The sequence below is a fragment of the Odontesthes bonariensis genome, chromosome 6 (genome assembly GCF_027942865.1).
Source record: "Odontesthes bonariensis isolate fOdoBon6 chromosome 6, fOdoBon6.hap1, whole genome shotgun sequence".
NCBI classification, from domain to species: Eukaryota; Metazoa; Chordata; class Actinopteri; order Atheriniformes; family Atherinopsidae; genus Odontesthes; species Odontesthes bonariensis.
Window position 1 is genome coordinate 15,662,094 of NC_134511.1, and position 12,396 is coordinate 15,674,489.

At 39.0% G+C, this 12,396-nt stretch overlaps 1 protein-coding gene across 3 annotated transcripts; it reads right to left on the reverse strand.

Annotated features, from left to right (window-relative positions):
* LOC142382858 (uncharacterized) lies at positions 1–10,792 on the reverse strand. Of its 3 annotated transcripts, XM_075468984.1 has the most exons (20): positions 10,722–10,792; positions 10,570–10,633; positions 7,815–7,840; positions 7,675–7,709; positions 7,549–7,586; positions 6,776–6,872; positions 6,622–6,692; positions 6,465–6,513; positions 6,286–6,384; positions 5,317–5,345; positions 4,667–4,703; positions 4,396–4,471; positions 4,178–4,208; positions 4,031–4,067; positions 3,823–3,925; positions 3,624–3,661; positions 3,471–3,505; positions 1,467–1,535; positions 1,137–1,295; positions 1–1,001 (listed from the first exon to the last, which is right to left on the reverse strand). In XM_075468984.1, exons 2-20 carry the CDS (start codon positions 10,570–10,572, stop codon positions 885–887), a joined length of 1,149 nt encoding a protein of 382 aa, XP_075325099.1. In that variant the 5' UTR covers positions 10,573–10,633; positions 10,722–10,792; the 3' UTR covers positions 1–884. The 3 variants fall into 3 exon arrangements, with proteins under 3 accessions (XP_075325099.1, XP_075325100.1, XP_075325098.1); XM_075468985.1 differs by lacking the exon at positions 10,722–10,792 and having other exon boundaries at positions 6,776–6,869; positions 10,570–10,701; XM_075468983.1 differs by lacking the exon at positions 10,722–10,792 and having other exon boundaries at positions 10,570–10,701.
* Between the last annotated feature and the right edge of the window lie 1,604 nt (positions 10,793–12,396).

Below are 12,396 nucleotides of genomic sequence, written 5' to 3' on the forward strand. Positions count from 1 at the left end.
AACAGTGGAAGGTTGAGTTTACTTAAATGACTTCATCCAACATCAGTCTCGAAATGCACTTACTGTAACCCTCTAAATGAACAACACACACCACAAAAACACCTTTGGTCAGTTCTGGGGAGCAGGTTAAAATGGTTACTGGTAAACAAGTTTAATAAAGAGAAATTAAAGCAAAAGAAATAGAATAAAAACAATCCAAGTCGGTTTGTAATTTAGTCAGCATTACACAGTTTCTAGAATATCACGCTAAAAACCCAGAACGTTCAAAATCAGAAGACGATGCGTACTGTGGTTGTACTTCAAATAAATGAGTGATGTTAATATCTGCAAAGGATCAAACAACACAATGTAACAGTAACAGATAAAAAAAAACAGTGATGGTGAGTATCAGCAGCACACTAAGAAGCTCGTGTTAGGTCGTTGGATGCCTTACAGGCATAAATTCACTGTTTACAGCTGAATAAATTATTGAATTAGCGTGGTCCTACAGAATGAACCAATTTCTTGATTAAATGTGAAAACTGACTGAATGTTACAGTAACAAAGTGACAGTTTACGTTTTACTAGAGAAACGCTGACTTGTACAATAGTCATTATAATGATGACAGCGCAACAGAGAAACATCCCTCAGTCAAACAACAGTCAAGTTCAAACCTAATGTTACGTTGCAGCTGTGTCTTGCAGCTGCTGCGTGTCAAAGAGGGTTTTCGACGTCTCTCATTGAAAGGTCTCTGTTCTCGCTATGATAGGTTTCATAGGGGTGTGGCTGCACCTCTGTGAAAGACACACTGTTAGCCTACAGTATTTCCATGAGGGAAACTTTTTAGTTTGTACCTTTAACCACATGAGTCATGTTAGCACAACATTTGTGTGTCAGTGTAGTTTTAAGGGCGTACAGGGTGAGTTAAATGTGCCTTATGTTTGGCCTGGCTCCTGCTGTCAATCAGAAGCAGTTGGTTATTCTTGTGGTAAGAAATCATCTCGTCGAGGCTGGTGAAAATCTATGTCAGAGGGGAGAATAAAGGGAGAAAAGTGCTTCAACAAGTTATTTCATAAAGCTCCATTAAATCCAGAATCCAGCTCTCTTTGTCTCCTGTCCTCATCATCTCGCCAAACAGCACATTTCTTTCCCTCACCTCTTCGTTGTTCTTGCCCTCTTTTCCTAGGGCATAGCCCTGCATGTCCCCCAGGAAGCGGATGGGGATGTTATAGACCTTCTGCTGGTAGAGCACAGCCAGGGTGTACGGCTGGCGGGTGCTTTGGGCCGAGCTGTGCCGGATGAGAAAGGCACCATCCTGCAATGCAGAAAAATGAGAGGACAAGCTTGAAAGTTAAAGGAGAGGATTCAAATACAAATAAATGGGAAAGAATGAGGAATTGAGGGAGTATAGAAAAAACTTTATGTATTATAGAAATAGCACTCCCACCACAAGTTGTTTACTTCAACATGAGATAAGATAGTTTACCTTGCTGACTCTCTGTAAGAGATCCTCAGCCGTCTTTCTGCTGCAGTCTCCTGCAAACCACTCTTTATCCTGGGATGTGACGCACAATAAATGTATCAACAACAGTACATTTACCAAGGTTTAAGTTGTGCTCTACGTCGTTATACTTCAACTTATCTATATTTCTGAAAAAAAACATCTCTATTTACTATGTATATTATATTTGTTATATAAACTCCTCAGTGAATTATTGTACTTTTTTAAAAACATTTCCTCTGTAAACACAACATATATCACGTGCCTGTTTAATGCAGGAACACCGTAAAGTTATGCTTTGATTTCTCACAAGTGTTTGAATGGACTGGACCTAAGTGATCTGTAAAAGCATGCTGCCGTCCAGACTGGCATTCAGGTCAGATCAGGCTTTCTCATCAGCATCTCTGAAGCTGAGATGCAAAACTTGCTTGATCAGATAGTCAAATATCTAATTGCTTTTTCGACTTGTTTTAATGTTGATTCAGTGTACTTTGTTATTTGTTATTTTGATATGGTTTTTGTTTGTTTCTTTTTCTTTAATATCTTCAGTATTCTGACTGTGCGTGTTGTTCAAATGTGCCATATAATTTAACTGACTTCACTTAAACAGTCATTTGAATAAGATTATTCAAATTTCGGTTGGGCAACTGCTCTCCTCTTCCTCTTCTTCTAATTATCGTAAAACTTTTAAGATTTGTTTAGTTGCTGTTTGGAGGGACTCAACCCCCAAGGTCTAGAACCACTACATTAAACTACTTTGCAGCAATTAAAGTAGAGACAGGTGTTGGATGTAATGCTATCTTTCCAACAACTGCAACCAGCTAACTACCCCTCGTCTATGTCCAAGTTCTGATGTGAAAAATGTTAACGTTCTGCTTTGGTGCCAGTGTTTGTTTGTTCCTTTCTAGGCTACCATAGACACATGGCAGTGCAGTATGAGGGAGGACTGATGAGGGTGCTGATTCTAAAGTGATACAAGAACAACTATGCCTATTTTCCTTATGTCATTTTACATATATTAGATAATAGCTATAAAAATTCTGTTGCATTTCTGTCAGTCGATTGTCCAAAAAGTTATTCAAGTCAACTTTGGAGAACCATGCCCAAGTAGTTATACATAAAATGTGACTTTGGCATTGGGATTGTCTTATCTATTATTTCAAAACTTAATCTGACATGACAGATTTCCCCAGATTTGCACAGTTTTTACTGCTTACTCCTATTTGCATATTTCCAGTTAAAACAGAAACTAGAAACAGTCTCCAAAAATGCCCAGTCTGCTCTGATTGGTCAGACCCTGTGGCGTAATCAGACCCCTCCTATCGTTCTCACTCTCAATAAACATTTTTAAATCTCGTCCCAGGAAAATACAAACTCTAGAATGAAACCAACGGTATCTAAAAAAACTCTTTTGTCATTGAAGGGCTGGTTACTGTTCTATAGGTACAAGACACATTATTCGAAAAGGTTTTTTTACACCAAATTTGATGTTATTGACCCTTAACTGGAGGTGGAGGCAGCACTGTGGGACACATATGCATCAAAGCCTTTTGTGATCTTTGTATGAGCTTTATGAGCCATGTGAAAGTTTGATGAATTACAGCAAGCATAAGACTCAAGGTGTTTTGTAATTGAAAACAGAAAAAACATCTACAAATAGTTTACTTAGATATCTTGGATTATTGGAAGACAAGAGGAGAGAGGTTGCAGAGACTAGAATGTTTTTGTTCACAATGATCTGTTATTTATAGGTTGCTTTCCTCTCCCCCGAAAATTAGATTTAAGTTGATTTGTGGAGCAGAAACCACAAGTTTGTAAAAGTTACAAATGTCGAAACAAGCTCTTTGAATGAAAAATATAAGTTCACTGTTTGGAATAATAAACATTTTTGAAAATGGGGCCTCAAAACTGTTTTTAGTACTTTTAGTTCAGGAAGAGTATTGAGCACTTCTTCCAACATTAGATCTTCTGTTCAGACTGATGCCATACCTCATTCCCTGTTTGTTTGGTCGCCCTCATTCCACCTTAAAACAAAGAGAAAACTACAAGTTAATGGAAAAGCTTTATTTGGTAGCAACCAGATCATTTAAATATATATATATTACATTTGATCTGTGCAAAGTTTAGAACAAGTGATCTTACCAACAGGTTTTTTGTCTGCCACAGGAGGACTTGGATGACTGAAAAGAAGAGAAAGAATCGATGTTGAGAACTGAGTTAAAGTCGGAAGTATTCAGGAACTTCAAGATGGATCAACTGCTTTATGATTGTTTGATAGCTTTACCATTTTAAGCAGTTGTTGCGGTTGTCAAACAAACGTCTTCATTACCTTTACTCTTACCTGGGTTTAGCTTCTTTCAGGTTCACTTGCAACTGAGGCTTCACACCAGTCGGTGGGGGGAGTTTGGTGGGAAAAGGGGTACGTCTCTCTTCAACTGAAAGAGCTGCATAGGTAATGTATAATTAATGCATCATTTTGAACTTTGTCATTTCTTTTGGACGGGGTTTGTGCTGTTTTTTTTTCTGGCAACAAAGATTTTACCCCTCACCTGGTTTTAACTCCTTCATGGGAGGAGGCTTTGGACCCTGAAAGAGAGGAAATACATTTTGCTGCTGTGGCAATCTTTTTTGCCAGCATTGCTTTTTATTGGGGACGGACTCCTGGTCACTGAAAATAACAAGTAATATACACTCACAGACTTCTCTCTGGGAACCGGGGGCTTCACCCTGAAGATAATGAGAATATGAATTTTCACAATGTGTTTGACATCAGCAATTTACAGTACAATGCAACTACAATAACTCCTACCCTAAGGTTGTATGGATTGGAGGACAGTATGAGCAGGATACATGAGGTTAGTGAATGCCATCATCTGGATAAGAGGATGGATGACTCAAAGTGAGGTGCACTTACATAGTTATGGGAGGAGGAGCAGGAGCTGTCTTGGGAGACGGAGGGATCCTTGGCCCACGTGAGACAGGGGAGCAAGCTGAGGAACAGGGAGAAAAAAAATTAGCATTTTTATTGCTTTTTCCATCATCTTGACATGAGATCTTGTGTTCTTTCTCTTAAGATTTTGAAGTAGTCAAATTAAACAGACCGTCTGGGTGATCACCATCTCATTAAACACTGCTATGCAAACTCATAATCAAAAATGTAAGGCTAGTTTATGTAACGTACATACCTGCTTCTGGCTCTAAGTACAAGTCATCATTATCTTCCTGAAACACAATATGACTAATATCAAGACAGGATATTCAAGTACAAAAGGAGCGTTAAGTGTTGAGGCAGGTGACTAAAAATGTAACATTTTAATGTTACTTAATATTGAGTTTCAGCTCTTTGGTTTCAATTCTCTCTGACTGAGCTAATGTTAAATGGTCTTCTTGGCTCCTAGGATATTAAACCTTGTGTCTATATATATCACTATATTCATGTATTGTCTTATATGTAGCAGCAGATAATTGGTACCTTAACCAGCCCTTTATGACACAATAGCCCCCTTGGGTGCACCTTCCCGTGTAGGAGGTGTCAGAAAAATCTCAGATTGTAAATGCTGTATACTGTCTCTTTTAGTGCTATCCTAAAGGAGTGTTATGTAGATACTGAATATCAAAAGACCTTTCCAAACATTTCCAATATCCTGAAAGGTAGGCTCAGCTATCCAGCCTCCATCATTGTGTATCTAACCTCCATTCTTACTGTTCATCTTACAGTTTGACCTTGAAAAAGAAGTCCACTTGCCTTGTTTTCAAGCACTTGTGATCAATAATCTCACAAATATACCCAAATTAGCCACCCTTCTGTAGATAGAAGTAAACTATTTAAACTCACCTGCTCTTCATTTGGATCCAGATAAACATCTGAAAGACAAGAAACACTTTCTAGTGATCTATGATGTTGCAACCGTACACCCACTACACTGTAATATAGAGCAATTGTACTTGCAGTCAAACACAGAACCCATTATTCAGTCAATTTATTCATTAATTAGCTGAAAGAATAACCCTGCATTTTATTAAGCACATATTGTACTAAAGCACAACTAAAGTTTGATACTTTTACATTTTCTGCATATTGAAATGTTTTGTTCCTGCATACGTAATCACGGTGCAAATATTTTGCTGCATACACAAAAACATCAATAATTATCTAACGTAATTTGCATTATGTAGAAATGGGATATTCTGCAAAATAAGTAGTATTGCTGAGGTCAAATATTTTAAAGCAGAAATTTTGCATGTAAAAGAGTTCTTCACATTTCTTAAAATTAGGTGTTAAAGATATCAAACATCAGTTTATTTCTTAAGACTGTTGTCTTCATATGCACAGATATTAACAATAGCTTTGATGTTTTCATCAAGATTTAGAATATAGAGGTGTTTCCAAAAACAATGAATGAGTGAAATGCAGAACGTTCAGGCAGAAAAGCATCTATCCATTTATTAGAATGAAAAACTATGGATTGCTTTGCTGTTCTTGAAGATCACTTTGGAGTTTGTTGATGAGTTAAGTGGCGTTTCTGAGGCACAAAAAGTGCAGCTCAGAGGTGCCTCAGTAGGTGGCACTCTCCACTTTGTTTTTCACTGGTATGGGCTGCTGCTTGTTGGTTCTGCTTTTTAATTTCTTCTTCTAAAGAAAACATTAAAGGCAACATTGCATGAGAGGACAGCTGATTGTATTTCTGTGAATAGCACACAAACCGCATATTATTGTCAGTATGTGTGGTTGCCTTGTCACCTTCTGGCCTGCCCCTCAACTGATACTTATTTTAAGTCTTTATTATTGATGGCGGAGCTGCACCTTCCTCAACAGGGGCAGACACTGGAGCAGGAGCTGGGCGTACGGGAGGAGGGGGCATCTTCTTCCTCCCAGGCTTCTCATTTCGGTCTATCTCAGGAGCTGATAGAGGATTAAAGATTAAAGAGATGAAGTGTGCGAGATTCAAGACCAAAAAAAAACAGCAAACAATGGTGAATTACGTTTTTTGGTGTTGGAATCAGGGTGGAACTCCTCACGTTGTTGAGGTTTCTGGATGACAGAGGTGAGATGATTTAATGAAAACAAGTCAAATGTACTAAAACAATTCTTGACAGTTGCAGCGAGACACAAAGACAGACTGTCAGGAGATGTAGTTACCGAGGGTTTGCCTGGCCGGGGTGGTGGAGGAGCAGCCTGCCTTTGTGGAACAGCAGGGTTGGATGTCCTCTCTAAAAAAACACAAATTCTTAAAGAAAAAGATTGTCTTTTTTCAGTCCCTCTTCTGAAATAAGACTTGGCACAGTGGTCTCACCCAGATAAATGTTCTCTTCTACTTCTCTCTGTGGTACTTTCACAGGTGCACGCTCACAGGGAGGCACTTCATACATGTCGCTCTCCTCGTCATCCTGCTTTGAGACCATATTAATAAAAAAAGTGGTCATCATTCCCACATTTCCATTAATGTAACCATGAGACTAAATGACATCCTTCCGCTTCTCCCTTTCAAAACAAATCTCAGGTGGGTGATGGATGGTTGAATAGCATCTGCATTATTAGCTACATGTGACAACAGCTCAGGTGACTCAAAGGGTTCCTATAGTACATTGCACTGGGCTGATGAGTCAATAAAAGCCCACAGGAAAAACACTTAAAGGTGGGGTATGAGATCTTGGAAAAACGGTTCCTGCAAGCTATATTTTTGAAATTACACAACCTTGCCTCTCCCTTCAGCCCACCCCTCGAAACCACGCCTTCAAAACACGTGAACAAGTCACGAGTCTGTGAACGCGCAGGGGGGAGGGGTGAGGGGGGCTGACGGTTGAATGGCACGTCAGAATCCAATAGAAGTAACTCTCATCATTACTTCTATTGGTTAGACATTTCCTCTTGCTACACCCTCTACAATGGACTAAAATATTAATTTTTTTCCCCAAACATTCTATTTTAGTGGGTGCAATGGGGTCGTGAGGAGGTTTTCAGACAATATGATAATAAATGCTCCAGAAAACATCTCATACCCCACCTTTAATTAGAGATGTGCTCATAATCAAAATGGAGAGAACAGTTTCCTTTCCTCCTACTTACAAACTCATCCTGTGGCCATTCAAACGCTGCATTGTTATCTGAAACACATATGTATAGACAAGCATTTTAGAGCACATGCACAAGAGGAATGAAATCATATTTGTCTGATGTGAAGCAAAAACTCACCTGTCCTTCTGGGAGGAGCTGGAGGTCCACTGTGTCTGAAAGGGAGAGGAGACAGGAGGCTCAAAGAGTCGTTTTGTGCCGCATGATGCACCTTTGCGTGGAAGAATAAATTAGGATTGTGTCTTGCTCATTATACTTACAGGTTCTTCAATTTTCCAAAGAAGCTCTGAAAAACAGCAGAAACTTGGTGAAATACAGCTTTTAGTGGTTTGGTGAGACAAATAGAGGCTGAGAGACAGGAGCCTCTAGGTAGGTACAGAGTGGCCACTCTGTTATATAGCTGCTCTTAAACTGCTTGTGTGGTCAATAATCATTTACTTTCAGTCATCTATCAGCTTTTTTTATCAGTCTGAGTCAGTGGCTGCTCTTTGGGGAGAGTCATGTAATGGCTACAATAGAGCTTTGTGTGGGGCAGACATGGATCTCCTATAGTACAAAACACCTAAATACAAGTTAACAGGTATTTTGAGCAGCATATATAAACATGTGGTGAATCACATGCTATTATTACAACAAGGTATATACTAGCACAATATGGTTGAAAGTGTAAATAAGGACAGTGATTAATAATGATGGAGGAAACATTGCTGTTTCATTCCCAACATAGTAAATCAGTTAAATCAGCTTCCACTAAAATGACAGTATTCCGCTTTATTGACCATGTCTGTGCATTCTCAGTTTAGAGGATTGGTAATGGCAGTGTTTAAGATCTGTTTGTGGGAGATGGAAAACATTACATTACAGAGACAGCTCTAAAGTGAGTGTGAATGGAGATGGAATAAATGCAACATGCAACTTTATGTAACCATCAAATGCTGAGCTGATATTGAAAGTAGGTTTTGAGCTTAAAAGAACATTAAAATTCTTACAAGAATAATTTGATTTGGTTTGAGAGTTTGTATATCTTAAGAGATCAAAGAATGTTCTCAACTTATGACAGAATGCTCAAATTTTGTGTTAAGTGGTTTACACTGGATGGGAAAGACAGGAAACATTTAGATTTGATAAGTAACTTCAACCTAGTCAGTCAGACAAATTTTATGTAACAAATATTGCAACTTTGTTCCCAGAGACACTGTGCTGCAGTGCAAGGACAACGCCAACCCTAAAAGCCTGTGATTAAAAACAGATTGCAATGTTTTTCAAATCTCAAAAAACAATATTTTATTCACCGTTGAACATAGAAAATATGATAAGCGTTGAAAGTGAGGCATTTTGCCATTTCATGAAATATGTGACCCATCTTGAATTTGGTGCAATATTTCTATTTACATTTTACATTTTTAATTGTAATTTGTTCACTTCACAAGTGACTGAGGTTATGTTTCCAGGCTACTTTTCCAGCTAAATCTTTTGTCCTTTATCCGTACAAATAACCATTTTACATAATATGATAATACCCGTGACAATATCAGTTATAGAGCAGGAAATATAATCTGCAGTGTGTGATGTTAACTGAGGTCAGCAGGAGGAGATTAACACGCACATCAAGGCAAATCAGGAAGTGGAGATTTTCCCACAGTGCCAGGCAACGGTAGAGGAAGTGCTGGAGCAGAGTAAAAGGTTATTGACAGATAGAAAGGTGTGTCCCAAAACACAACAGAAAATAGTTGCCTTATTGTCAACTGCCTATACCACTGAATTTAGGATCAGATGAGGTGATAAAGAGAACTGCAAAAGTTATGTGCTATTTATGTCCGTTGCTGCAGTTATTTGTAAGAGTTCAAGTAACAAAGGGTTGGGTCAAATTACAGTGACAGTGTTGGGCTTTGTGTCATCTGCTGTGTTGAACTGCTGCCTGCTGTAACTTCTCACTGATGGGGAGTGTGAAGTCAGAAACAAACAGCAGGGAAAAGGAAAAAGTGACCCATATATGAGGTGAAATCTTGTGCAAACACGGACAAAAAGTGTACCACTGAAAAGTTTCACCGCTCCCACAATGGAAATAGTGTTTCTGAGTTATCACTCTGTTTTGGTATTAATAAGTAACCGCTCAATAAGGAGCCTGTAAAAGCATTGATTGGTTTCAAAACACAGTGTATCATTTGAAGGAGAGAGATAGTGAAGTACTTGTCCGATGAGATTTCACTTTTAGATTATAGCATCCATGTTTAGTGCTGATTTTATGTCACCTTATATGATAGAGCAAAGGCATTAGGACACTTTTGGACCTTGTAAGAATTTCCAAAAACTGGCAAGAGACAACTGAATTAAAGCAGTATGAAACGATCACAGCCAGCATTCACAAATGAAATTGGTTTAAACATTTGTCTTCAAACTAGTTCATTTTCCTGCTCTAAACTCCCTTCACTTAGGTCATGGTCACGTTTACCAGTCTGAAACTTGTCATGGGGAAGAGATAGCAGAACCATTGGAAAGAAAAGTAACAATGCTATATTGATTACCATGAAGGCAAACAATGTACTGGTTTATTTTTTCATTTCCCTTCTTGAATCCAGCATCGCACACAAAATGTTCAAACGCACACAAAGGAAACAGTGAGATCCAATTTAAGATCAAAATCTGGGTCATTTATATATTAGATTCTGAACAATTCAATAAAATCTGATTTATGGAAACGTTTGAACAAAGTACAAACTTGTTTGACCTTGCACGACAGGACTGATGCCTGAAGGTAAACATTTGCCTTTAAGTAATCTGTACACACCAGCTGTCTTAGATTTGCCCTCACACTCAACACGATCATGACTTTAACAGTGTAGCTGCCATCTTGTCGTTCCCCGATTCAGAACTCAAAAGAGAAAATTGATGAAGTGATGGAAACTACATGAATCTTTAAAAAAAATGGTTTCAATAGACACATGCTCACTTCCTTTTCCCTCCATCCAAAGTTAACAGAGTGTAACAATATGACAAAATAAACATTTACTTTACCATTGTCAAGATTTGGGGTCGACTCTCACAGCACGAGTCATGAGGAAATGACTTTGTTTCAGTCCTTCGATGCAAATGGTTTTAAAGATTGAAAGCGTGCGATACAGTGAGAATGTGAAGCAGCTATCATTTGCTTCATTTGCATTTCCTACCTGTGGCTGGCAGACAGACCGCCTCACCTGCTGTTAGACTGCCTTCCTCTAAATGAACAGCTACACAGACGGAACATGGCTTTAAATTTCCCTATTACAAGCCTCTAATTGTCATGTAAACAACTGGCTTACATGACTGTCTCTGCAGCCTTCAAATGAACACATCACCACCCCACAGAGGAAGGTACATTTTGATGTTGAGCGGTCTTGTTAGAATGTATCTGTTTCGATTCTTCGAGTTTTCAACTTGTTTTGTTACAGCTCAACCCTGAAACCAGCTTAGCTGTCAAGCCATCAGCTCGTACACCGAGCCTGGAACGAGATACTATGACATTTATCATTATTAGAGACTCAGCTGGAGTGGCAAAGTGGCCACAGGAAGAAAATAATGCCTCTAAGGTCATGGCAAAAACTCCAGCACACTGAGGTTGTACAAACAACAGAAAGATGATATTGGAACATGTATTCATTATTTTTGGAAATGCCCTGTTATATCCAGGTTCTGGAAATGTGTAACCAAAGAGATAAGTGCGATTCTAAAGACGAGAATTTGTAAAGATCCTGGGCTGTGTCTATTGGGGCTGCCACCCCTAGACAAAAAAATAAAAGGGAAAAAACTCCTGCTCACTAATAAATTACTATTCTTGGGTCGGAAATGTATTCTGCGGAACTGGATTTGTGAAAAACCTCCTACGGTAACAAATAGGGAAATATTTGGAGTTAGTAACACTGAAAACTTCAAAGCTTTGTGGCGACCCCTGATGGACTATCTGCCCGGTGATCTACGCTCTGACCTTCTTAAAGGAGAGCTTACTTTCAACTGGAAATAGTGCCCGTCAGTTTTATGTATTTAACTATTCCCTCCCCTCCTTTTTTTTTTTTTTTTTTTTTTTTTTTTAAAATTCAGTTTGTAACATAACCACACCAACTCTGTGTAGTGTTTGTTCTGTGTTTGAAAAATAAAAAATAAAGTGTTATATACAAAAAAAAAAGAAAGATGAGGGCTGAGGATTCACCCTGCATGTGAATAATAACTACATTGAGTAAGGTCATCACTTTTTAAGTTGCAAGGTAGTTAAAAATCAGAGCCACTATCCAGGATCAAGCTAACATTGGGGTTTGCACAGACCCTGAAATGCAGAGCCACAGAGGCAGGGGTCTGCCACAGCAAGCAGCAACTAAAGTGCTGCTTTATAACGATGTCCCTGTAACTGTACGGGTAGTGGCATGATGTAAGATGTTAGCTGTAAGAATGCATAAGAAGTCCCCAACACCTGCTGGGACATGCCAGTGAAAAAAGCTGAGAAAAACAGCGAACAAGCGGATATCCTGGAGAGCAGCAAGTTTGAGACTGACACACAGCTGCTGGACCAACCAAGCAACCACATGTGGACAAGGAGCAGATGATGGCAGCTGGACAGACGTGGCAATCCACCATGGGAGTGAGATCGAGAACTACCAAGAGCTGAAGGAACAGGAGCACATGTGAAAAAAAGTGTACTAAAGTGGTACTATTGGTAACAGGAGTATAAGAAACTGTAACACCAGCAGCAGACTGGACATTTCTGGTTAGAAGGGAGCTGTTCTAGAAACAGCTGAGATCAAACACCCAGTTCTCTTTTAGAGGACCTGAGCTTGAGGAGAACAAACGTACACCAAAAAGAGTCATAGCAAA